A 27,914-nucleotide genomic window follows, 5' to 3' on the forward strand; every position below is an offset into this window, starting at 1 on the left:
GAAAGCTACACGACTGACTATCACAAATATATTCACAAAACAGTTCAATAGGAACCGGGTGTAAGATAATGAAAGGGCTGGAGAGAGGTCTGGTCAAGACCCCACCTGCCTGAGGCAGAGTTCTGGGTGTTCCTACGCGTTTACTCTCAACTTGCTAGCGTATGTGGGGCCAGGGAACCAAGTCCCACCTACCTGAGACAGCCTGAAGCTACAAGGCAGCGGAGAGACGAGTGATGGAGGGAGGAGGAGGCAAGCCAAGCCCTAACCAGACGTGCCCTGGCGGGTCCTGGAGGTCAGGGTGTGATGTAGCACAAGGCAGGTGAGGAGTTACCATTGTCTAGCGTCAGCGTGTCTGGCGCCAACAGTTCCCTCGTCTACTAGACTTAACTCTCTATGTTAATATGACTCAAAATCATTTATGGTGATACCCCCGGGAGCCAGGGGTGGCTTCCTGGCAGGGTGGGGCGGTGCTCCCTGCCCCCCACACAGTCAGCGAAGCATTTTAACTATCGGGATCGCCTCCAAACTTTCAAACTGTATGTACTCTTTGTACAGGAGAGAGAACCAAGAGGTCATGCTCCTTACCTCTGTTCCTGACCTTTTCCTTACCTTTCGTTGGTTCCTACGATCAACGTCCCCCGGCCGGTCATTGACCAAGCCTCCTGGTTGGTTGTTTGGTCAACCAGGCTGTTGGACGCAGCTGCTCGCAGCCTGTCATATGAATTACCGTCCGGTTGATCAGGTATCCTTTGGAGGGGTTTTGTCAAGTTCTCTTTTGAATACTGTAAGGGGTCGGCCAGGTTATGTTCAAAGGGAGTGTTGATAAGAGTTTTTCCTCGGGATAGTTATTGCACCTATGCTTTTTAACGGGGGCTATTTTGCACATCCTGCCATGCCTCCTGGTCTCATCTGGTGCTATTTCCATATACAGATTTGGAACCAGTCCCTATAATATTTTCCACGTGTAAATTATTATATATATATCTCTTCCCCCATGGGTTCTAGCGAATACAGATTTAAAGATTTTTTAAAATTTAAATGTTTTTAAATTATGTCCTCTGTTCCTCCTCTCTCCAGTATGCTGAGATCCAGTTCCTCTGTCGTTCCTCGTAGCTTGGTCCTCTACAAGAGTTACAACTAGAGCCAGCCAAGTTGTATATCTTTGAACCTTCTGGTCCTTTATTGTGTACTTTTGCAGCTCCGGCGTCTCCATGCCGGGGCTGCATACTCAAGAGTGGGTCTCACGGTGGTTGTCTATAGCTCTTGTAAGAGTTATTTGTTCCAACTGTCTTGATACTTTCCATTTTCCAGAGAGAAGATTGAAGACTTTACACAATACTTCCGCTGACTCACTTAGTATTCAGAGTGAGATCTTTGTGTGTGTGTGTGTACTCACCTATTTGTACTCACTATTTGTGCGTGTAGGGTCGAGCTTTAGTTCTTAGACTCTGCCTTTATGGCCGCCGGTTGCCTAATGCAATGACTCCTGAACTGAAGCTTCCATCCATACCCTCTTGATTTATTGGTATTCAATGTAAACATTTCCTCGTTTCCTCTGTCAGTCCCCCTAAGTATTTTATGTGTCTCTAACATGGCTCCCATTTCTTTCCTCTTTTTTAGAGACGCCAAATTTAGTTCTTTCAGTCTCTCTGCATACCCCATCCCTCTCACTTCTGGGACGAGCCTCTTCGCAAACTTCAGAACAGTTTCGACTTTTTTTTTTTTTAGATGGGGGCGCCAGGATGGGACGGCATATTCAAAATCTAGTCTCACGTAGGTGGTGTTATCTAAATGCCTCCTTATTTAGGTTCCTGAATGATGCTCTTTCTTTTGTTATTGTAGAATATGTTGTTGTTATCCTATTTATATATATCTCTGGAATTAGGTTTGGTGTCATGTCCACTCCCAGGTCTTTCTCTCTAGTTGGTACTGGGAGCTGGTGTCCCTTCATTGTGTACTGTCATGTTGGTCTCCTGTCCCCTGGAGATCTATCCCATTTATATCACATTACACTTGCTGGTGTTGAAGACCAGTAGCCACTTCTCAGACTAATTATGCAGCTTGTTTAGGTCATCTTGGAGACTCTTACTTGGAGACTCTTCTCCATCTTGGAAACTCTTACTTGGAGACTCTTCTCCATCTTGGAGACTCTTACTTGGAGACTCTTACTTGGAGACTCTTCTCCATCTTGGAGACTTACAATCGTCATCTGTCACAACACTTCTCACTGATTTTGCATCGTCTACAAATATCGACTGTGGTTATCTTGAAAGGATTTCGGGGCTTAGCGTCCCCGCGGCCCGGTCCTCGACCAGGCCTCCTTTTTGTTACACACCCCCAGGAAGCAGCCCGTAGCAGCTGTCTAACTCCCAGGTACCTATTTACTGCTAGGTGAACAAGAGCATCAGGGTGAAAGAGAGACTGCCCATTTGTTTCCGGCTCCGCCGGGGATTGAACCCGGAACCTCGGGACTACGAATCCCGAGCGCTGTTGAGTCAGCCGTCAGGCCCTCAGCCTGTGTGTGTGTGTGTGTGTACTCACCTAGTTGTGTTTGCGGGGGTTGAGCTCTGGCTCTTTGGTCCCGCCTCTCAACCGTCAATCAACTGATGTACAGATTCCTGAGCCTACTGGGCTCTGTCATAGTGTGTGTGTGTGTGTGTGTGCGCGCACGTGGTGGGGGTGGGGGGGGAGGGTTGAGTGCACGTGTGCTTGCGGGCGCGGTTGCCACATCCTCCAGGTGTGCAGCTCAGAAATTACAAGTCAGGAGGGAGAGCATTACCGGGCCAGACGGAAGTGACCCCACCTGGGGAAGGCTGTAGTGGCACCCCTGCCTCTGACGTCACGGCTCTCTTGACACCTGATCACGCCCCCACACTCCCCTCCCCCCCCACACTCACCTTCCCCCCCCCACACAGACACTCACCACCACTGCCAATGTCACCACCTGCTTGTATATACAGGTGGGTACAGGACCAGACGACTGCTGACACACGAGTATTCCCTGGAACACAACCCGTCAATTGTTTAACAACCAGGTACCCAGTTACTGCTGGGTGAACAGGGATGAACAGTTATGGTTTGGCGTCCAGTCAATCCTCCCTGGCCTGGACTCGAACCCAGGCACAATCAGTCAATTCTCTCTCTCTCTGTCTCTCTCTGTCTGTCTCTCTCTCTTTCTCTCTCTCTCTCTCTCTCTCACACACACACACACACAGCAACAGACGACAGCGAGTGACTGTAAGGGGGGGGGGGGATGAGGTCTGAGAGTGTCGAGGCGTCACCAGTGGAGTCCCACAGGGTTCAGTCTTTGGATCTGTCCTGTTTCTGATGTATGTAAATGTGTACCCAGAGAGTATAGACTCGTTCCTCTCAACGTTTGCTGATGCTGCAAACATTATGAGGAGGATTAAAACCGAGGACGACAGCAGGAGAGGTTGCTTTGATGTGGTGATTCTCTCCAATTTTCATGATCTTGCGTTTGCTGGAGTTGTTTCTAACAACCATTGGTTTTGTCCTCTACTAGAATTTTGAAGGTCTTCCTTTAACTTTCTACAGTCATCGATTTTTACATTCCTCGTCAGGTTTACGTCAGCGGCAAACATTAACATGTAGGAGCTCACTCCCTCTGGGAGGTCATTCACATAAATTAGCAACAGTAGTGACCTTAAACCGAGCCTTGGGGCGCTCCACTTGTTGCATTCCTCCGGAGCTGTGAGGGGCAGGGGCGGTGAGGGGCAGAGGAAGTGAGGGGACAAGGGAGGCGAGGGACTGGGACTATAGAGAAGGTGCAAGGGGATTAAGGATGAGGGGAGTAGAGTAGGGGGAAGGAGAGAGGGATGGGTAGTGTGGCAGGTGGGAAGCAGTAGGTCACCTATAGTCAGAACACGGACACTAGTCATCCCCCGTCTTCACCATAACGTTATACATCACATATGGCACCAGACACCTCTGTAGTCATTCACCACCGCCTGGAACCTGGTTGTTACCGCGCCATAGAGACGTGGATAGAGCAGAGGCGCCGAGAATGTGGTGACTCTTCACTCGTGGCCTTCGTAACGTTTTAGTGGTCTCTGACTGGGTGGTGTCGAAGCTGCTCTACTTGCTAATGTCGAGTGTGTATACAAGCCTGGCGAGCCACACCCTGCTACACCCACCTCTCTTATGCTGAGGCGGGGTGTAAAGCTGACGCAGGTGAGGGGAAAACTTTCTCAAATTTGGAGTTTCTAAGCTATGTGTACTTGTCCAACTGCAGGTTAGGTTAGGTTATTCTTCTTGAAGAACATTTAGGTAAAGGTTCTTCATTTAGGTAAATGTCTTAGGTTGTAGCCTGGTACAAGGAGGGAGAAGGGAGGAAGAGGGAAGTTACCCCTATGTTAACCGTGGGTAAATAAAACTTGGATGCATGAGGGGTAGATGGGGTCAGGTTACGCCTTCCTCCCTCTTTACCCCCTTTCCCCTTGTCATCGTCTTGGTGCCCACACTGGTGTGCCTTGTACAAGTTGCAGTGTCCTCCTGGTACTCCCATTGTTGGTATCTATGTCTTGCCAATATATGTGTAGCCACTCAAATTGTAAGCCATACGTATTCAGTTCGTCTTAAACAAATACAAGACGTTTACTGGTGTTCACGTGTTCAGTCCAGATGTAGTTGTGGCAATTTGTATATTTTCGTTGTGAATAACGTAGCTTATCAGCCAGTACCAGCTGATGGTTCTCAGATGTCATCCTTTGTGTGAGAGAGAGAGAGAGAGAGAGAGAGAGAGAGAGAGAGAGAGAGAGAGAGAGAGAGAGAGAGAGAGAGAGAGAGAGAGAGAGGTCAGGATAACGTACAACCCCCCCCCCCCCCCTCCTTCCCAGCAAACAACAGTAGTGAGGCAGAAATATGACAACAGTAGTGAGGCAGGAATATGATAACAGACATAGCATGAACAGATCACTGTGCAAAGTGCAGCATCTGGAGCACACAGAATGAGACCTAAACCACAGAGAGAGTCATCTGGGATCGGGAACACCCCCTCCCCACAGGGGGAGGCCCTGTGGTGGGGAGAAATGTGGGGAGGAAAATTTGTGGAGATTCTTGAGATAAACTTTTGAACACAACCTGTAGAGGATGACACAAGAGGGAGGGATGTAGGGATGTCTTGTGGCACAAGACATCCTGACATTGTGCACATGTATACAAGACAATCATCCACTGGGAACATGTATACACTCATTGCTTTAATACACATGATATAATACACTCTTGATTTAATACACGTAACTTAATACTTGATTTAACAATTTTTTCTAACGAGTACAACATCTTCATATATCAACAAAAACTATTTTAACAAAAGCTTACATTTGACACTAAAGAAAAGCACTCTGTAGGCTGTCACGACCCTTGAGACTAAATACTGTTCTTCTCCCCACAGTGTAAAGAACCAATAAAAATCTGCCATGCCAATAGGTGTCTAGGGGTATAATTAATCACTGTATAAAAACGGGAGAACAATATATTTTGCTAAGGGTGACAACTTAACAACAATTAAATAATTAGTAGCCAGAAATATTTATCAGCATGTAATACTATAGAATGCAAGTAATTATTTGAGACCTGAGCACTATCACCAGAATATGGAGTAAGCCATAACTACACTAAAATCGTCTATCCAGATAAATTAATATTTATATGGGCTTAAAATAACAAAAACCAAGAACTTAGCTTAAACACAACTTCACTCGACCGCAGCCGCCACTCTACTGCCCAGGACGTGGTCCGCAGGCCCAACGTCGACTAACCGTCTACCCAAACACCAATTAACGTTCGCATGAACATTGTGAACATTCTATTTACAAAGGTCAGCCCTAAACTCCAACATTATTAACTAAGAGTTGTAATTACCGGTCTCACATTCCTTGAAATATTACGGCTACCATATATGGGAATAAATAAATATAAAACTATAGGCAATTGATTTGCCAACAATCGCCCTGGCCATTCCCAAATATTGTCAACCGCCCACACGGCTACTTTCACGTGACATCCACCACCAAAACAAACCTTACACACACTACCCAGCTATCCATGTTATATATATATAATGTATATATATCTATATACACAAATCTTATACAACTGACAGCAATATTTACGTAGATAAAACCATAACATAATACGAGGTTCGGGAGAATTGGCAGAATCGTAATAAGATTCGTGACATAGGCATTAAGAAATCAATCTTGTAGAGGGTGGGTCAGATGTTGCTGACACAGGTCTGTTTATCCCAGACACACTTGTGGAGGACTTGAACCATTTCTGTCTTGTTGTTCAGGTAAAGAGAGAAGCGGAGATGCCAGCGAGTGACGGAGGTCAAGTCCACTCACCAGACCTGTGGTGGAGGTCACCAGGGTATGTTATATACAGTGGTCGTTGTAGTTGGTTGTACAAAAGTTTCAGCCCTGCTCCTGTGCCAGGTAAGTCAACTACGGGCTCACCATAGCCCGTGCTACTTGGAACGTTTTGTTCCCAGTAGCTGAATCTATAACAACAACAATAACAGTTGGTTGTAGCAGTGTTAGTAGTGGAGTGGGGGGGGGGGACTATCAAGGGGTAAGCGCTAAGCCACTACAATTATATAGCACTTGGAAGGGGTCAGGATAAGGTCCAGGAGCACTCTGTTCCTGGCCCTGACTCTTGGAATTCAGTTTTCAGACTTTTGGAATTCAGATTTCAGACTCTTGGAATTCAGATTTCAGACTCTTGGAATTCAGATTTCAGACACTTGGAATTCAGAAAAGCTTTTACCAAAAAGTTCCACTGAATGTGATGTCTGACGTCGTCACATTTAGTGAACATAACCGAGCAAATATAACGGCGGCCAGGAAAATGATAGCATGGAATATGAGAACGTTCACATCCAGGGATCCCACAACAATGCTAACACCATTTGAATCACTGGTACTGTCCCGTCTTGAGTACTGCTCAGTGCTCACTTCCTCCTTCAGAGCAGTAGACATCTCTGAAATAGAGGGAATACAGAGAACATACACGACACGCAGAGACACGATAAAACATCTAAATTATTGGGACCGTCTCAAAGCTCTCAAAATGTACTCTGAAAAGAAGACGAGAAAGATATCAAATAATATGTACACTGAAAATACTGGAAGGTCAGGTCGCAAATTTGCACAGTAGAATAATAACATACCGGAGCGAAAGGTACGGAAGGAAATGCAGAATAACACCAGTGAGAAATAGAGGTGCCATAGGCACAATCAGAGAACACTGTCTGAACATCAGAGGTCCACAGCTGTTCAGCACCCTCCCAGCAAGCATTATAAATACTGCCGGAACACAGGTGGATGTCTTCAAGAAACATTTAGATAAGTTCCGTTAAGAAGTGCCGGACCAACCAGGCTGTAGTGGATAAGTGGGCCTGCGGGACGCTCCAAGCAACAGCCTAGTGGACCAAGTTATCACAAGTCGAGCCTGGCCTCAGGCCGGGCTCAGGGATTAGAACAACTCCCAAAACCCCATCCAGCAGGTATGTTCCAGGTAAGATGAGTGAGAGCGTGTGAAGGTGAGGGAAAGTTACTGAATATGAGGAAGAACGTGCGAATCCCTCCTGTCCTCTACATCCTTCTGTCCTTTCCTTCATATCCGTCCCTCTCTCTCTAATCTTAGTTCCCTTACTCCTACCCCTCCCTTTGTCTTCCTCCTCCCTCCCTCCTTCCTTACCTCTCTTCCTATCTCCCTCTCATCCTTGTCTCCACATCCCTCCCTCCCTTCACATCCTTCCCTACCTCCTAACTTATGTTTCCTTCCCTTCCACTACATGCCTTCCTCCCTCCACTTCCCTCCCTCCACATGCTTCCCTCCCTCCCTCCCTCCACATGCCTTCCTCCCTCCGTCCCTCCCTTCCTCCACAGCAGCTGAGGCAGAGAAGTTATCAAGTTGATCACATAACGAGTGAAGCAGGTCGTAACTGATGACTTGTGCATGTGTCCTCACTAAGTGTGAGTGTGAGCGGCCTTTGGCGTCCTTGTCCAACTCTCTCTCGGCTAGTTAGTGCCCTTGTTCCTTTCTCTGGAGGAGTTGGCTTCTTTGTGTGCAAGGTAGTTACTGTGGCACCTCACTCCACTCGAGTAGTTGGCCTGTTTGCACCTGTACTGACCTCTCGGTGTACTGGTCATTACAGTCACTCAGTAGTGGTTGAACTGACCGGTATATCGATGGAACATTCACAGATGACAACAAAGAAATTCATGAAATACTGAGGCTGCAGGACGTGTTTTCAGTGAACCCCTAAACACACTGTGAAGATTAGTAACCCTATCGAATTCTTTATGAATGTGATACCAACATCAAATCATATTTAAGATGTCACCCTAACCCCACTGGACCTTGATGTAATTATAGTATGCCCATACACTCTGCACCAGGCCTGGGTTTCTGGAATGCCATATTTTTCAGGAACTGCAAACACCACTGTTACAGGCCCTTAACATTCTGTGGAGATGGGGCCCAGATACTGGTGTTATCCCCCAACACAACAATGGAGATAACGCCACTCCAAAAAGAGAGGAGCTAAAGTAGAGGCAAAACATAGACTCATAGCACTAACGCCATGCATCATAAAACTCTTTGAAAGAGTGCTTAGATGTAAGATCTGGGAAACACATGGGGTCACATAACCCTGGACAACATGGGTTCACAACAAGGTGCGCCTTCTCAATATTCCTAGATCATTATGATAGAGCCTTAGCTCCAATGGAAGTCGAAAACATGCTGATATAATATACACATGTCGCAAAAGCTGTCGACGTGTAACCATAGTGTCATTGCACACAAAATGTGCACAAAAGGAATTACAACCAAAGTAGTAGGACGATAATTCAAAGTAGTAGTACAAAGCAGTAGGACAAAGCAGGAGGACAAAGTAGTAGGCCAGGGGGCCACCGATGGCCCGCTGGCCCAGGTCACCAGTGGCCCCCCTGGTCCAGGTCACCAGTGGCCCCCCCTGGCCCAGGTCACCAGTGGCCCCCCTGGCCCAGGTCACCGGTGGCCTCCTGGCCCAGGTCACCAATGGCCCACTGTCCCAGGTCACCATGTACTGACCTTGTCAACAGACTCACCAAGAAGCCTTCCCATTGGCCATCTTAAAAATGCATCTGTTTTTGACTAACCAGAACCTACGAACCTGAGGACATTTAATCTGTTGAGGACGACGCGTAGACAACCCGTCCTCCTAATAGAACGTCGCATATTATACGGATTGATTGATTCCGTAAACAACGCAATGTATATGGTAAGAAGACGGCTCTTAACCTATCAGACCGACACACTAACACGTCATTTTTAAGCTGCTTTCATTTTTAGAAGACGGGGCATTTTTAATGGATTAGTTGATTCGGTAAAAAATAAATAGCTGAGCATGAAGTGGGAGGACAGGAAGATGAATTTGGCGCCAACATGAGTCACGGGGGCAACGTCCTGTTGGTGTTTGTTTGTTGGTGTTTGTTGCGGGGGTTGAGCTCTGGCTCTTTGGTCCCGCCTCTCAACTGTCAATCAACTGGTGTACAGGTTCCTGAGCCTATTGGGCTCTATCATATCTACATTTGAAACTGTGTATGGAGTCAGCCTCCACCACATCACTGCCTAATGTATTCCATTTGTCGACCACTCTGACACTAAAAAAGTTCTTTCTAATATATATGTGTGTGTGTGTGTGTGTGTGTGTGTGTGTGTGTGTGTGTGTGTGTGAGTGTGAGTGTGAGTGTGTGTGTGTGTGCGTGTGCGTGTGCGTGCGCGTGCGTGCGTGCCATGCTACCCGGGGCATTGTTGTACACTGGGTTAAGTGCGTCGGAGCAATGGAGGGCGGCTGGCGGCAGTGAGTTCATCTTTAAAACGCTCAGAACGCTGCAGTCCCTGTTTCCCTCCAGTGCATTTTCTGCCTCTCACTCTCCAGGTGATTGTCTGCCCCTGGTGCTGGGCGGCGGTATGTGGGTCGGTTACAGCCCGAGGGCGTCCCTTCTGGTCTGTGTGTGGGTCGGTTACAGCCCGGGGCGTCCCTTCTGGTCTGTGTGTTGGTCGGTTACAGCCCGGGGCGTCCCTTCTGGTCTGTGTGTGGGTCGGTTACAGCCCGGGGCGTCCCTTCTGGTCTGTGTGTGGGTCGGTTACAGCCAGGGGCGTCCCTTCTGGTCTGTGTGTGGGTCGGTTACAGCCCGAGGGCGTCCCTTCTGGTCTGTGTGTGGGTCGGTTACAGCCCGAGGGCGTCCCTTCTGGTCTGTGTGTGGGTCGGTTACAGCCCGGGGCGTCCCTTCTGGTCTGTGTGTGGGTCGGTTACAGCCCGGGGCGTCCCTTCTGGTCTGTGTGTGGGTCGGTTACAGCCCGGGGCGTCCCTTCTGGTCTGTGTGTGGGTCGGTTACAGTCCGAGGGCGTCCCTTCTGGTCTGTGTGTGGGTCGGTTACAGTCCGGGGGCGTTCCTTCTGGTCTGTGTGTGGGTCGGTTACAGTCCGGGGGCGTCCCTTCTGGTCTGTGTGTGGGTCGGTTACAGTCCGAGGGCGTCCCTTCTGGTCTGTGTGTGGGTCGGTTACAGTCCGGGGGCGTTCCTTCTGGTCTGTGTGTGGGTCGGTTACAGCCCGAGGGCGTCCCTTCTGGTCTGTGTGTGGGTCGGTTACAGTCCGAGGGCGTCCCTTCTGGTCTGTGTGTGGGTCGGTTACAGTCCGAGGGCGTCCCTTCTGGTCTGTGTGTGGGTCGGTTACAGCCCGAGGGCGTCCCTTCTGGTCTGTGTGTGGGTCGGTTACAGTCCGGGGGCGTCCCTTCTGGTCTGTGTGTGGGTCGGTTACAGTCCGGGGGCGTCCCTTCTGGTCAGTGGTGCTGGGTTTGGGTTATAACTTATGACAGCTGTCTTTGTAACACCTGTTATGACAGCTGTCTTTGTAATACCTGTTATGACAGCTGTCTTTGTAATACCTGTCGTGACAGCTGTCTTTGTAACACCTGTTATGACAGCTGTCTTTGTAACACCTGTTATGACAGCTGTCTTTGTAATACCTGTCGTGACAGCTGTCTTTGTAACACCTGTTATGACAGCTGTCTTTGTAACACCTGTTATGACAGCTGTCTTTGTAATACCTGTCGTGACAGCTGTCTTTGTAACACCTGTTATGACAGCTGTCTTTGTAACACCTGTTATGACAGCTGTCTTTGTAACACCTGTCGTGACAGCTGTCTTTGTAACTACTATTAGATCACATAATTACTCATAAACAGAGCCTAGATGCAGGAGTTATCCCCAGCACAAAACAAGGAAGATCGCGCTATACTTAGTAACATGAACATATATAATTTTTAAATCTGTATTCCAAAGAGTGCAGGCGGGAGATATACATAATAATAATATACACGGAAAATATTAGAGGGACTAGTTTCAAATCTACACATCAAAATAACTCCAAATGAGACCAGGAGACATGGCAGGAAGTGCAAAATAGCTCCGTTGAAAAGCAGAGATGCAATAGTGAGAATTGTATCAATAACCCAAGACTCTTCAACACTCTCCCTGTACACGTTGCTGAAGTGGTTGACTAGTGCAGCGACGAGGAGGCCTGGTCGACGACCGGGCCGCGGGGTCGCTAAGCCCCGAAATCACCTCAAGGTAACCTCAAGGTAAGGTACACATAAGGGGCATAACTGGCCGACGACCTCTTACGGTATTCAAGTAAGGTATATACGACCTCTTACGATATTATAACTCAGTAAACACCGCCAAAGAATCAACGGGAATATGAGTCGTACGTCAGACTGCGAGCAGCGACATTCAACAGCCTGGTTAACCAGGCCACCAACTACCGGGGCCCTGGTTAGAGACAGGGCCGCGGGGACATTAGAGTCCCGGAACGAACAAGAGGTAGGCAACAGATAAGTGTTCAAAGCCCCGCGACTGTTGCAGTTGTCGTGTTCGTCCTGGGAGACCCACCACCAGCGCCGTCTAAACAATAACATTGCCTGTCCTTGTGACTGTTTTCCAAAGGAGTATCTTTGTTGTCTACTAAAGTCTACACTTTCTTCATTTTCCAGGAGGGGGGTCGTGTGAAACGGAGGGGTGGGGGGGGGGGTTAAAGGGGGCTTCTACTCCTCGGCCAGAATGTCTCAATTTTGTCATCTGGTAAACTATGTTGTTGGAGTCTGCATAGTGTAAGTCCACCAGCAGACAGGTTATAATTAGACACATTTCACACAACTAATTTTGGCCTATTTTTTTTACCCGGCAGTTATTTAGCTTCGTCAATTTCCCGTGACCTGGTGAAGTCGTCCTCGCCGCCGTGCTCAGGTGCCAGACAGGTGGCTGTTTATAATTAATATTCTCGGCAACAGCCAGTGTGCCAAGTGGTGCCACTACCGAAGACCTTGCTAGGCACGCGGTGCCTCCAACCACCTCGCTGAGTGGCACCACAGGCCTCGTCTTGTGGCACCACAGGTCTCGTCTTGTGGCACCACAGGCCTCGTCTTGTGGCACCACAGGCCACGTCTCTGTATTTGACGTGCGCGTAGATCACTAACTCCTCGGAGCTTCAGTAGTAGTCAGGGAAAGTCGAAAACTTTCCAGTGTGGCAGCAGTAGATCCTTCTGGAAACTTTCCCTATTAAGACTACTCAATAGCCCAGTCGATAGACCTTCGGCCTCACTCAAGTGGGGTCCGTGGTTCGAGTCTCCTAGAGCCCAGGTGATGAAATAGATTTGATAGAACCCAATAAGCTCCAGAATCTGTACACCGGTTGATTGACAGTTGAGAGGCGGGACCAAAGAGCCGGAGCTCAACCCTCTGCAAGCACAACTATGTGAGTACACACACGCACGCACGCACGCTCAGAGCGTGCGTGCGTGTGTGTACACGTGCCCACACCTAACAGTTGCGAGGTTTGACCTTCAACAGGTGGACTGGCCTCTTTAACTTGGACCGCCTTGCGTGGTTAAGGTTGACCATGGCTGCTCTACACTCCCTGTTAAAGAGGCAGCCTTAACTATCGTCTTATCTCGGTCCCGCTCTTCCTTCACAACATTATCACTGAAAAGGGTCTTCCTAGCTGCCCTTGTATGTACATGCGTGTGAGCAAGCGATGGGCGTGTGGGCAGGCGGTGTGTGTGTGTGTGTGTGTGTGTGTGTGTGTGTGTGTGTGTGTGTGTGTGTGTGTGTGTGTGTGTGTGTGTGTGTGTGTGTGTGTGTGTGTGTGTGTGTTCGTGCAGGGCGGCGGTGGGCGTGCGTGTGTGTGTGTGTGTGCGCGCGCGGGGAGACGGTGGGCGTGTGTGTGCGTGTGTGTGCAGGGAGGCGGTGGGCGTTCGGGGAGGCGGTGGGCGTGCGTGTGTGTGTGTGTGCAGGGAGGTGGTGGGCGTGCGTGTGTGTGTGTGCAGGGCGGCGATGGGCGTGCGTGTGTGTGTGTGCAGGGAGGCGGTGGGCGTTCGGGGAGGCGGTGGGCGTGCGTTTAATAATTGGTGAGTAAGGTTATGCAGGAGCGGGCGGTGTTGTGTTGAAAACGTCATGTAGTCCGCCCCTGCCTCCTGGCACTCACCTGCTGACCTTTGGCACCCACCTGGGCCAGGGCCCCACACACACACACACACACACACACACACACACACACACACACACACACACACACACACACACACACACACACACACACACACACACACACACACACACAAGCGAGACAGGCGGTCAGAGACATACATAAGAACACCTAGACTGAAGCAACTGCAGAAGGCCTATTGGTCCATACGAGAACCCTCCTATTTATACCCACCCAATCTCATTCATATATATGTCTAACCTACGCTTGAAACAATCAAGGGATCCTACTTCTACTATGTTACGCGGTAATTGGTTACACAAATCAGCAACCCTGATACTGAACCAGTATTTACCCAGGTCTTTCCTAAATCTAAACTTATCCAATTTATACCCATTTTGCGTGTTCTATTTTCTGTTGATACTTTTAATACCCTTATTAATATACCATTTGTTATGAGAGAGAGAGAGAGAGAGAGAGAGAGAGAGAGAGAGAGAGAGAGAGAGAGAGAGAGAGAGTGTGTGCCAGAGAGGCAGGGAGGCACACTGCAGAATGTTGGCACTGTGCCTGACAGTGGTGCCACCACGCTCGCCTGCCTCTAATGCCACCCCTTCCCCCTCTTCATCTTCCTGTCCCTATTTCCTCTCCTTCCCCTTCTCCCCCTTCCATCTGTCCCCGTTCCACTTCCCCTCTCCTCCCATTCCTCCCATCCTCGTAGGCTGCTAGTATATGTGAGACAAATACGAAACTTGTCCCTCCCACATTATATAAATATAATAAGTAGGTTATATACAAATACAAATAATAATATTCGATAATTTTAGTCTCTACCATTCGTTCTCTGTCTCCCGTTCTTTCTCTTTCCTTCTTCGTTCTGTCGCGCATTTGTTCTCTGTCTTCCATTCGTTCTATTTCCTGTTCGTTGTTTTCTTGCGTTCGTTGTCTTCCGTTCGCTTTGTTTCTCGTTCATTGTCTTCTCCTATTCGCTCTGCCTTCCGTTCTTTGTCCTCTCCCGTTTCTTGTCTTCATCCGTTCCTTTTGTTCCCATTCGTTCTCTGTTTCCCTTACATTTTGTCTCCAGTTGTATTTCACTATATTACTTTCAATCATTCTTTCTCTTCTGTTCGTTTGTTCTCGTCATCTTTCATTGTCTCCACACCTTTCTTCTCACCCTTTTTCTCTCCTGTGTTTCCGTTTCTCTCTCTCTCTCTCTCTCTCTCTCTCTCTCTCTCTCTCTCTCTCTCTCTCTCTCTCTCTCTCTCTCTCTCTCTCTCTCTCTCTCTCTCTCTCTCTCTCTCTCTAACAACCAAAAAAGGTATTTTATTTAGTATTTTTACAACCAATATTTACAGATATATTCTTTTCATTTACAGGTACCAGTAGGAGTCGGGGTTGTGGACCCTGGTAAGTGGGCTGCTGGTGTGTGTGTGTGTGTGTGGGAACATTCTTGGATTTGTTCATTAACTGCTTGATTTACTTTAGTGTATTTGAGGGCATTTGCTGGTATGGCTGAATGGATGAGTGATATTATTTGATAAATATTTGTCGTGGCAATGTTGTTGTGTTTGGGGCATTGTTGACATTGTGTACAGAGTGCCTGGATGTCAGGCTCGTTAGGCTGATTAGTTATGGGGTGCCACGGGTGCCGGCACTCTGGCCAAGGGTAGTGAGGCCAATCGGAATGCGGGCAACGCAGGTGAGGAGATAGTGAGAGGCAGTGAGAGGTAAGCAAGACTGGCGGGCGGGAGTGTGGACAAGCAGGTTGTTGTGTGCTGCGTATAATGTTTCCTGGTGTTGTGCCTGTGTCTCTCGGCGGACACTTGCGTAAGGACACGAGCCTGGTGGAAGTGGCACTGAGGGAGACGCACCAGGGGACGCAGAATAGGGAACTGGCACGCAGAAGGGAGTCATCACTAAGGCAGACTTTACCTCGAAATTGTCTAGGGAACCTTAGAGGGGACAGTAAACACACCTTGACACGGAGGCAAGACCCAACAAGAAGTGATAAGAATTACCCACATGTGCTTGCGAGCGGGTTCAAAGAACACTTGGTAACAGGAAAGTGAGCAGGAATTCCATTAACAAATGTCTTAGGAATAAGTAGGGACTCAAAAGGGAAGACTGAAAATTGCCACAGGCCAAACAAATGGCCAGAGCAGAACTACGAGAGTAAGGAGCTGAAGAAAAGAGCGGGGGATGGATCACCAGGCGGTAAGTGAGGAGGAAATGTGATGTCCCGAGAGGTTCTCACAGTTGAGGAGCGGCCAGCCAGGGCCGACACTGGGAAGGGGGCGGCCAGCCAGGGCCGACACTGGGAAGGGGGCGGCCAGCCAGGGCCGACACTGGGTAGGGGGCGGCCAGCCAGGGCCGACACTGGGAAGGGGGCGGCCTCCACATCTACTGCTGGACATCTTCAAAATTAGCAAATGAAATGGAAACATGTAATAATGATGTGATACAACGAGACTATATCTCTCACCCTGGGTACTGCAAGAGCGTACTTCAGAAGGCCACTTGCTAAGATACGAAACACGCCAGCGGAAACATACCTGAGAGGTGGAAGGCGGACAGTGTCGTACAAGTGAACCTAAACAGGCAACCTGAGGGTGTTACCCGCGGGGTTAACTCTCATACTCACCTTCTAGATGAGTACACACACTCACACGGGGTGCTGGTGGCTGAGTGGAAAGCACGCTGGATACGTAGTCTTGAGGTCCGGGGTATGATTCCCGGCGCCGGCGGAAACAAAAATGGGCAGTTTCTTTCACCCTGTTACCTAACAGTAAATAGGTACCTGGGAGTTAAACAGCTATTACGGGCCGCTTCCTCGGTGTGTATGTGTGTGTGTGGAAATAAAAAAATAGTTAGTAGTTAGTAACGGTTGATTGATTGACAGTTGAGAGGCGGGACCAAAGTGCCAGAGCTCAACCCTCGCAAGCACAACTAGGTGAATACAACTAGGTGAGCACGCTCCAGAAGGAGAGGACACGCCGGAAAAAGAGTGTAAGGGCAGCTCGTGTTGCCATATTGCTTTAAACTCTGACATTAAGAATGTTGTTGTTACGGGCGGGCGGGAGTCAGTGAAGCTCCCACTCCGCTCCAGGGGCCCGTTATCAGCTGGTGGGCGGCGGCCGGGGCCTGGAATAACACAAGATGAACACACCAGGGAAGGCAGAGACAGGGAAGAGCAGGAGGAGGAGGAGGAGGAGAATGTGAGAGAAGGGAAGAGGGAGATAGATGGTAAAAGAGGGGAGAGTAAGGGTAAAGTGAGAAAGAAAGGGAAATCAATTATAAGTTAGAAGAGTATTGATCACGTGTCCATTGCATCAGGTGGCATCACTCGGGGCCGAAGGGGCGCCCTTGGGACTTATGACGTGTAGTGGTCTGGTTGGGGACTTGTACTCACCTAGTTGTGCTTGCGGGGGGGTTGAGCTTCGGCTCTTTGGTCCCTCCTCTCACCTGTCAATCAACTGGTTTACAGGCTCCTCAGCCTATTAGACTGTATCAAATATACATTTGAAACTGTGTGTGGAGTCTGCCGATTTGTCCAGATACAATAGTACCAATTTCTACTTTCTAATTGTCTTTTACGTCAATATATGTACAATGATCCTCATCGCTTACGACAAGTACTATTTAAACAGGAGGATGGGCTGGAAATTATTGTAAAATATGCAAAATAGCCCCATTAAAAGTAATGGTGCAGAAAGTACTATAAGAAATAACTATAAACGTAAGGGTCCAAAGTTTTCCAATACAATCCCTCTGAATATAATGGCGACTACCAACAGAGTCCCAATTGTGTTCAAGATGGAACTTAGTACACACTTCCGACGGTGGATTTAGGATTTAATCCATTGGGTTGTGGTGCCTACGTCAAGCTGCGAGTACCAACTGGCGGAGTGGGTGACCAGACCCTTGCCACACCTTGCTGACCTGCACCGTTTATATGTTCACCTCGAGTACCACCTCCCTGGTGGTACTCGAGGTGTTGCCAGCGGGATACCTCATACAGATAACCGTTCGTAGGCTGAATATTTCGCGGTTCCCGTTCTCCCTGACGGGGCAGGCGCGAGAGCCGAAGACGTCCGCTATGACATCCGTCACCCCCATACCTTCCATACCTCCCCATACAGACTGTGGGGATCCCATTCCTCTTCCCTGTTACCCAGTATGGGACAGCCGGGGCGCTTGCGATCCCTTCATTGTCGTCCATCCTCAACCAACAACACCAGTTCTCTTGGATTATATAAATTAACATTTCGATGTTCATAGTTCAGTGAATATCGGGAAAAATGTGGTGGGCTGCTCATTCTCCTGTGTGAAGAGATCAATATTTCGGAAATTATTAATTGATTATTCCAGTTCATAGCAACATTTGGTCCCTATAATGGAAGTCTAACCAACCCGTCATCACAAGTTTAGAGAAGATGACAGTTGTGCTCACTACTTCTGTCCAGCCCACTCGTGCGTTGTGACGACGGTATTCCTGTCAGTAACTGCTGGTTGAACTGGTGCGGGTGCTGGGGTACCAGTACTGTCTCGGCTGGTGGCTAGGGGCCAGTAGTCCAGTGTTAACTATCTTGTATTAATCCTTTCGACAGGAATACCACTCTTGGATGGTGTTATATATGTCCATGCTGTGTGGGGACCATCTCCCATGTTACAACTTGTGGGAAACTTGAAAGGAAATTAGAAGATGTAAGGTTGAGCCTGCAACCGCCAGAGGTCTCTGGAGTGGCCACGTTATGAACAAAATATTTAAACCTTCAGTTCTCGTGTAGCGTTTGTGGAGAGACTATGTTGTTGTTGTTGTTGATTTAGGGGCGACGACAATCGTGGGATCGGATGCGTCCCGGCACACCCGTTAAGGGTTAATTGCGAAACCCGGAAAGGTAAAACGCCAAGCCAAATCGCGAAACGATTGACGCCAATCACTGGAAACTAATACGCCTCGCGGCAAATAAACGCAGACAGGCAGATGATTGGGGAGTCCCATGAGTCCCTCAGGGTGACAAGCCCCGCCCCACACAGAGAACACCAGGTAGCAAAACCAAAACTCGCCCCCAACTAAAACGCAAAAATCATCCAGTGTCCCCCGGCAGAGCAGAAGCCGGCCGCCCACCACGGCTGAGGGCACACCAGGAGCCCACCAAGACCCACCAAGACCCGCCAACCCCCGGCACCCGTCGGCCAAGCCGGCCCCCGGCACCCGTCGGCCAAGCCGGCCCCCGGCACCCGTCGGCCAAGCCGGCCCCCGAACACCATCACCCCGCCGGGAGAACCAGCCAGAACACGTAAAAAAAATCTATCAATAATCCCGTGACCCAAGGCGATATGAGCGCCAGGCGTCGTACAACCGGACCGTTGAATACGGATGCCAAACGGCAGTAGCAAAGCCAAAACGTTTTAACAAGACGTGATCAGGCGGCTCCCAGGCGGAGATGGTGTCCAGACATCCGCTCGGCGTCAAGGTTGAACCAGGAGTCTGGTGGCTGAGTGTACAGCACGCTGGAACGTGGTCCTGTGGGCCCGGGTTCGATTCCCGGCGCCGGCGGAAACAAATGGACAGAGTTTCTTTCACCCTTATGCCCCTTTTACCTAGCAGTAAATAGGTACCTGGGAGTTACAAAGCTGCTACGGGCTGCTTCCTGCGTGCGCGCACACGCGCGCGTGTGTGTGTGTGTGGAACAAAAATAAAAAGTTAGTAGTTAGTAACAGTTGATTGACAGTTGAGAGCGAGCCGAAAGAGCAGAGCTCAGCCCCACAAGCACATCTAGGTTAATACAACTAGTGAGTACATACATACACACGCGCACACTCGCCCTGTCCGTCTTGAATGATATACGGGCTGTGGAGTTTAGGTGGCGCATTTCGTATCCACCAACTTCGTGAAGAGTGCTTCGCTCACTCTTGAAAAGCAGAGGTGCAATAGGTACGCTGAGAGAGTGAATATTTCCTTTCACGCGAGTGAATAAGTGAATATCATGGGCCAAGGACCCAAGACTTTTTAACACTCCCGCTACACGTAAGGAACATAACTAGCCGGGCTCTCACAGTATTCAAGATAGAACTCGATAAACGAGGTAGACTTATCAGGTAGTAATACTATACTGTCACTCACTGACACATACTCACTGTCACTCACTCTCTCACACACACACACACACACACACACACACACACACACACACATACACATACACATACACACTAAAAGCGAAACCCACTATAGATTAATCTTTATCGAGCAGCTTGTCTTGCAGCTGCTCCAATGTCTGTCTCTATATAAAGCTCTAACTTAACTCATCTAGCCTATATGCTCACTGAATAATAAAACGGTTCGTTCAAAATCGTTCAAAATCTCACCAAGAATTGTAAAGTGAAATATTTTTAACGTTTGCTATATATAGAACGTCTAGTGCATTTTTTTTTAACTTGTGAAGGGAGAGGAGTGCCATCTTGGCTGGGGACGAGGCGGCTCGCTCAAGATGGAGTTCCACAACTATAAAATATTTGGTCAGAATTTCTTTGCAAAGCCCTGAGTGGCAGGCAGTAATGAACTGGGGATGGGGACGTGCATTGATGCGTTGGGTGTGGGGGCGTGCATTGATGTGTTGGGTGCGGGGGCGTGCATTGATGTGTTGGGTGCGGGGCGTGCATTGATGCGTTGGGTGTGGGGACGTGCATTGATGCGTTGGGTGTGGGGGCGTGCATTGATGCGTTGGGTGTGGGGGCGTGCATTGATGTGTTGGGTGCGGGGGCGTGCATTGATGTGTTGGGTGCGGGGCGTGCATTGATGTGTTGGGTGTGGGGGCGTGCATTTATGTGTTGCGTGCAGGGCGTGCATTTATGTGTTGCGTGCGTCGTGACTGCCGGCCAAACACTGTATCACAAGAAGCCACCCTGGAATGTGTGCGCGTGTGTTTGTTTTAGCTGCTGCTTGTATCAATCTGCTTGAAACATTCATGGGACAACAAACTAGATTAACTTCACTAAATTACTAAATTACTGGGGCTTTGGCAATATAGCATTGGGTAGCATTATGAGGGTGTAGCTAGTGCATGTGTGTGATGGTTGGCGTCTCCCGCAGATGTCTGCCGTGGACCCTGCTGCAGGGGACACGGGAGAGGACGGAGGCAACATCCCCTTCATCGACGACAGCGGCTCCTCCTGCGCCTCCTCCATGATGGGGGAGGAGGACGACACGGCCTCCCTCAGTAGACTCCTCGACGATGCTGCCTCCAGGGAGTTCAGCATTAATGGCCTGCACGATGATCTTGCGTCACTCTCGTGTGGGTATGCGTCTCTCGATGCTCACAGTGATGCGCATAGTGATGCCCATAGTGACGCTCATAGCGACGCCCACAGTGATGCCCACAGTGATGCCCATAGCCGCAGTGACGTGGGCAGCAGTGGAGAGTCTCAGGAAAAATCCCGGACGGGTTCCGGCAGATGGTCGTGGCAGCAGTCGTCGCCCGGGTCACGAAGAACGTCCAAGTCGAGCATCAAGTCTACAGATAACCTGTATGAAGAGCCCGCCGAGAACGACGACGACGACCAAAAGCAGCAGCCAGCACTCCCGCCTTCATTACCGCCTTGTGACACGTGCGAGGACCGCTCCTCCACGTCGTCCTCCTGCTTCACTGGCACCTCCTCCTCTGTCCTCTCCTGCACCACTTGTGCAGCCGAGTCTGATGCCAGACCTGAAGCTGATCCTCCCAGGGACCCTGCACCTGCGGGAGACTTGGCGCCAAGGGAGCCCACGCACCCTCACCACCCGCCCGACGACGAGCGCACTTCTCTTCCCAGTAACTCTAAGACACCGGAGCCCTCTGACTGTGAGACGCCGCTCAGTAATGGCCAGATGACACCAAATCGCCTCAGCCTCACAGTCAAGGTGAGTCTGCTTGGTCTGGTTTGTGGCACCGGCGTATCTAACAGTACTAGAATAACCTTGCTTATTGTGTCTTAATAATATCATGTCTCCTTTTTGTGAGTCATTTCTGACCGTAGCGTCATATGCAGGAGGTGTGGAGTCCAGGCGGTGAGACCCCCGTGCCCCTGGGGGCATCAACGCCTCAGGCGGGTGGCAGTGGCGGTGTGGAGGCCAAGTACGCAACGCCACATCACTACATATCCTCTATGCGAGTGGCTTCCATGAGAGGCGCAGCAGACATGGGCGGCGCCCTGGTGGCCCGCGTCGCCACCTTCCTCAGGACTCAGTACAAGAACCTTACCTCCAGTCCCCTTCAGTTGCCGTGGTGCCCCAGCTTCAGGTAAGACCTCTTCCTTTCCCGTGTTGTGTGACTCGGCCACCTGGGCTACCCAGGCATACTGGCTGCCTTCGCTGGCCTCTTACACTTCTCATCACTAATGCTTTATTTTAGGTCTGACGTATATTTCAAGTCGTTTCCCTCCTCGGCTACAATTGTATCTTGGCCTGGCCCCTTCTTTTTATGATTATTTCCCTCTCAAGATCCAAATATATCCTCACAACAGTAGTTACCTTTATTTACCTTGAGCTCTCTCCTTCTGTCTCTGGCCAAACCCTTCCACTCAAGTCCTTCTGCCACCTCTGACCTAGAGGCCTTTGTTGAGCAATAGCCTGGTCTAAATTTGAACCATTTGTCTCGTATTTTCTCTGCCGTTTAAGTTTTTCTAAATTCCTCCCTTGTTTAACTGTTGTGCAACTTCCGCAAACAAGTGGGTGGGTCCCATTTAATAATACAAGTGTCACGTAAGTCTCCTTCATTGCTCGGTGTGTCCACGGACGGGGCATGTGTCCATGCCCCGTCTTCCTTGGGCATTGTCCTACAGCCCCTCTCTGCTCTTCTTTTACATCTTTTTTTTTATTCATCAGATCCCAGCTCCTTGTCTTCGTATCCCAGCTCTTGTCCTCGTATCCCAGCTCCTTGTCCTCGTATCCCAGCTCCTTGTCCTTGTATCCCAGCTCCTTGTCCTCGTATCCCAGCTCCTTGTCCTCGTATCCCAGCTCCTTGTCCTCGTATCCCAGCTCCTTGTCCTCGTATCCCAGCTCCTTGTCCTCGTATCCCAGCGCCTTGTCCTCGTATCCCAGCGCCCTGTCCTCGTATCCCAGCGCCCTGTCCTCGTATCCCAGCTCCTTGTCCTCGTACCCCAGTTCCTTGTCTTCATATCCCTACTCCTTGTCTTCATATCCCAGCTGCTTGTTCTTATATCCCTTCTAAGTGCCATATAGTAATACTGGCTTAGTGCTTTATCGTGACAATTACGCACGTCACGGGTTAGGCTATTTGTGTCGGCAAAAATTTCCCAGAATACCTTTCCAAAGAAAATGACGTAAAGTCTTTCTGAAGACATGACTGGTATAACAACAGTTGAGCCGGACATGTGTAAGACAATACTGATGCCGTGAACACACTGAGCACGTGCTCATGCACAGGACGTGCTCAGCCCACAACCAAGACACGTCAGCGGTAGCGGGGCGGAGTGACGGGGGAGTCGTCACGCGGGTAGTGAGTGACGACACAGACGGAGGAGGAGGAGACAGGCTGCCACAACACCTGATGATGACAATGGGCCCAGCTGGCAGGTGCTGGGATTATCGAATGAAAGACCAAATACCTCGCCGACATGTTGTCTCTGTCACCCTTGATATCCTAGAATAACAACAGGCTGTTAGAACAATGGGCACACGAGCGGTGCAGTAATAAGTGCCAGAGGGCCCTCATGCTCGGCCTTTGTGACGGCTTAACATTATAGACCTCAGGGTCCCAGGTTATTTTACCCCTCCACAATATGAATCTTGGGGGGGGGGCAATGACGGAAAGTTGAACTGAGGTTCAGCTGAGCCTGAACCTTAATCACAATAAAGGCTGTAATACCCATGGTTTAAACACGACACACACAACTGCATCTCTTTTTAACTATAGGGCTGTTGCCTAACTGCATTTAGACCAATAAGAACATTGAGGGCAATCTAGCCTCACCCTGCCCGAGACATTAGATTAGGTTACGTTAGGTTAGTCTCCAGGTGAGAGAAATAACAATCAATATCATTAATATTTCATTCATTCAATGTGCAGTACATTGTACGTGTTAATGTGGTTACATTGTAGGCAAAGTAATTGTTAATTATACAGGGCAGAGGCCGTAACGAGGCTAATGACAGTCCTCTCGTTATCCTAGACCTGTCACATGGCTCACTTGCCCACCACTCATATTCCTTTTGGTCATGTTCCCCCCCACCCCCCACCCCATTCCCACTTAGCCCGTCAGCACTTTCCCATGTTTTAGATTGCTTCATCATTGTTCCGGTGTCAGATGGGTTGTTCTTACCTAACTTTTGTGATGTAGATTTCACCTTCATCCTAACTTTGTACTTTCATCTTTGTTAAATTTGCTTCGACAGTCTGCTTTGTCATATCATTTGTCACACAATTATTCGCACTTATTTCCATATTTGTGCTATAAATAATGACTATTTTATTGACAGTTTTGCCTGATTATGTTTATGTGCTTTGGTTATTTTGCCATTAGATTTATTAATTAATCAGCTCTACATGCTCGTTTATTTTCGCAGTCATTTTGTTTTTTTAATATGTAATTCTGACATGTAGTATGCAGAAACGTGGATGAACCTAGACATGTTCTTCCAATGTTGTTTTTCTCAACCACTGCAGAATGGTAGTGAGTGATTTTGAGACGAGTATGGTTCAAGTTCCTCTAGCGCCGCACCTCAAGGTTCCTCCTGGCTTCTTAACTATACCAAACATTCTTCAGCCTCATCAGGTTAGTCGTTTATATATATATATATATATATATATATATATATATATATATATATATATATATATATATATATATATATATATATATATAACTGAAAACTCACACCCCAGAAGTGACTCGAACCCATGAGGTGAGTTCTGGGGTGTGAGTTTTCAGTTGCATATTGTCCTGGCGACCATTCAGGCTTGTTCGCATATATATATATATATATATATATATATATATATATATATATATATATATATATATATATATATATATATATATATATATATATATATATTATATTACAATAATGGTAAACATACCAATATATATTTTTTTCTGTATCAACAATTTATACTTTTTTATACTCGCATTCTACTCAACTTTTTCTTATTGCATATTTTTTTATTTACGCCAAATGCACTATAGTATTATTTTTTAAGATTTTTGGTATTTTTAGTACGTTTGATGTTTAATAATTTCAAGAGAAAGGTTCAATTAAGAGTTTCTACACTTGTGGAGTTGGTGGAGAGAGAGCCAGCGGAAAATTGCAAGTGGATTGACAAACAGGAAAATTGCGTTCAACGGACATACACACGCACATGGACATGCACACATGCACACGCGTGCGGACACACCCACCCCATCTTTCCAATCAAATTCATTGAAGAACTGCCTAAATTCCCCCTAGTGTCCTCTCTTGAAATCAAGGTTTTCATCTGCTTCAAGTCCCTCATTATCTTCTAGATTATAATGCATTGCATACTTTATTTCCAAAAGAATATGGTGACTTGCCTAAGGGGAAAAGGTAGTAACTGTCAAATATATCTTCTTTCCTGGTGAATATCAAATCCAGCATGGAAGGAAAATCTCCCATCATCCTCATAGCTTGTTTAACGTGTTGATACATGAATTCCTCCAGGATGAGGTTTACGAATCTACAGGTCCAAAAGCCCTCTTCTTCTAGCTTCGTAAGCCTCCCAGTCTTTGGATTTCCAGTTGAAGTTACCAACTACCAACAGTCTTGATCTATCTTTTTCCTTTTTAAATATCTAACCACCTTGCACTGTATATTATTCATGTGTATTTCTCTTCATGCTGATGATGAAAGTAAGAACCTTTATTTGATAATGAGTTCTTTAAATATATATTCAGACACGATTATCTTTCCCAGACGACAGTTGGAGATCGACCAAAACGCATCTTTGTTGAGGGAGACTCAGGGTATGGCATAAGCACCTTAGCCTTTAAGATGGCATATGACTGGGCCTTTGACCCCACTGGCTCTTATCTCTCCTCCTACAGGTAAATATATGTGTGTGACTTAGGCACAGTACAGTATATATTTGTGTGACTTCCTCACATTAAATAATAGTGACACTTTCCAATGCCATTTTCAAAAGCTATCTGATATTTTTAAATATGAAGAGTTAAGAGCCAATTTGTTAAAAGTTTGGTCTTTAATGTTTATCATTTGTTATCATTTATCATTGCGACCGGTGCCTATCATTAGAATGACAGTGATAAGTCAAATTAATTCACTGTGGTCTTACATGGACTTCTTTAATACAAAGCTCTAAGAAAATTAGATAAAGAAAGTGATCTAAGGATAAGTGATGATAATGAGCAATACAGTACTCTAGTAAGTGTTCCTTTATCATTAGGAAACCATGTAAATACTGTAATAATTTAATAAATATTAAAATTAGTGTCCTATGTGTTTTTTGGAATATTGTCAAATAAAATTTAAGCACACTATATAGATGTAGAAATAATAAATTATGTACAACATAGGTGAGACCCAAAATTGAAAGTGTACACAACTGTAGTGTGGTGCTTGTGCCTGAAGAAATGCTAATAAGTCACAGTTGATTGTTCCTGTATAGTACATGTAGTCGATTTGGAGAGTTACTGTACTCGCCATGCCCACCTGGGGGGCCAGGCTTGTTTGATAATAACCTGATCAGTAAAGCTGTTGAAATGGATTCCAAAATTAATAAATTCAAATTATGAGGAAAGATTAAAGGATTTGCATAGGCACAATTTGCTAGAAAAAAAAGGGGCCATAACATAAGATTGTAAAAGGATATGAAAAAAAACAGCAATTTTTTTTTAACCAGAAGTAAGCAAACTAGACGTCATAATTGTAAATTCCAGAAAAAAAGATGTACTGTACACTAGAATGTGGAAGGGTAACAGGAAGAGATTTTTTAACGAATACAATTGTGGATAGTTGGAATAACTCCAGGAGGTTGTATGTATTCTAATGACAATATTCAAGCTGATAAAATATACAGTACTTGGAAGAAAGGACATTATGAGTATAGCACTAACTGTAATTACAAATAAGTAATAAATCACACACATGCAAATATTTTGTTCTTAATTTTATATCTTTTAAGACAATTTTCATGTATTGCAGCTTGGTGTTTGTCCTGACGTTACGTGACTTTAGAGGTGGCTGTTTATTTTCCTACTTGTGTAAGGAAGTACTACCAAGACATATATTAAGTAAAGAAGCTATGAATACTCTCTGGAATCACCTGAAGAAAATTGAAGATAAGGTAAGTTAAAATAAGAGTTTGGTTGTTTCTTGTGCAGAAGAAATCATTAACAAAAATCCTTGTCTTTCTTCCATACAGTCCTACTTCAATTCAGCACACTGTATGGGACCAAACCCAATTCATTGCAGTGAGGGATTGGTTACAACCGGAGATGCCTCCAGGATGTACTTCCCAATCCCTATGAGCAAATTTCACTAGGCCAAACTTTCATTTCAACCTACTGTAGACAACTAACTACCAAATGAACATTTCTGCAAAACATTTAACCACATCTAGCTCTTTTCTCATGTCCCCAGCCTCAAAACTCATTTTCAAAATGTAGCAGGGCCATACCTACCTTGCAATTGTCTTGCACGAAGTTTGGGGCTCAAGCTCCCCACGGCCCAGTCTCTGACCAAGCCTCCTGGTTGATGGTCTGATCAACTAGGTCTCCTGGTTGAGGATCTGATCAACCAGGCTGACATATGAATCACTGCCCAGTTGATCAGGTATCCTTTGAAGGTGTTTATCGAGTTCTCTCTTGAACACTGTGAGGGGCTGGCCAGTTATGCCCCTTATGTGTAGTGGAAACATGATTACACCCAAATCCTTTACATTGCTTTTTTCATTCTATGGTATGATTTAACTGTTTTGTACGTGGTTTCCATTTTTATATTTTCATCCTGGGTTCATTCACCATTCCAACAGCTCGTAGTAAAATGCAATGATTCCAGGCCTACACGTCTCGTCTTATGTAGACTTTTGAAACGACATACAGTGATGAGCTGCTTCTACCTGCTGTCTAGTTCAATACATTTTCCATCTACAGCTCTCTGTTCTTAAACTAAAGAAGATGAGTATTTTTCCCATCTATATGGTTCATGTATGTGTGTCGAGGTTCCATCCATGCCTTCTCCTAATATTGCAATAATATTGTAATCATTTTCTCCTTTTTTTTCAGTTCTGAAACTTCCCTAAAGTATTTTGTTTCAAGTCTTTTCTAACACTATTAGGTCCAGCTCCTTCAAACTTTCTTCCTATCCAATCCCATGTATTT

At 47.2% G+C, this 27,914-nt stretch overlaps 1 protein-coding gene across 9 annotated transcripts in view; it reads left to right on the top strand.

Annotated features, from left to right (window-relative positions):
• The window catches only part of LOC123755416 (uncharacterized), a 152,529-nt gene that overhangs the window by 98,204 nt on the left and 26,411 nt on the right, over nt 1-27,914 (top strand). For 5 of the 9 annotated variants that reach the window (XM_045738054.2, XM_045738053.2, XM_045738055.2 and 2 more), the window contains 5 exons: nt 20,650-21,456; nt 21,585-21,835; nt 24,221-24,329; nt 25,489-25,619; nt 26,737-26,878. In XM_045738054.2, coding sequence (XP_045594010.1) covers nt 20,650-21,456; nt 21,585-21,835; nt 24,221-24,329; nt 25,489-25,619; nt 26,737-26,878 — 1,440 coding nt within the window. Of the gene's footprint in view, nt 1-6,316; nt 6,394-14,929; nt 14,961-20,649; nt 21,457-21,584; nt 21,836-24,220; nt 24,330-25,488; nt 25,620-26,736; nt 26,879-27,914 lie in introns of all 9 variants that reach the window. The other 4 variants (XM_045738057.2, XM_069327771.1, XM_045738060.2 and 1 more) reach the window with 2 other exon arrangements.

This window comes from Procambarus clarkii, chromosome 20, assembly GCF_040958095.1.
Source record: "Procambarus clarkii isolate CNS0578487 chromosome 20, FALCON_Pclarkii_2.0, whole genome shotgun sequence".
In the NCBI taxonomy this organism is placed as follows: Eukaryota; Metazoa; Arthropoda; class Malacostraca; order Decapoda; family Cambaridae; genus Procambarus; species Procambarus clarkii.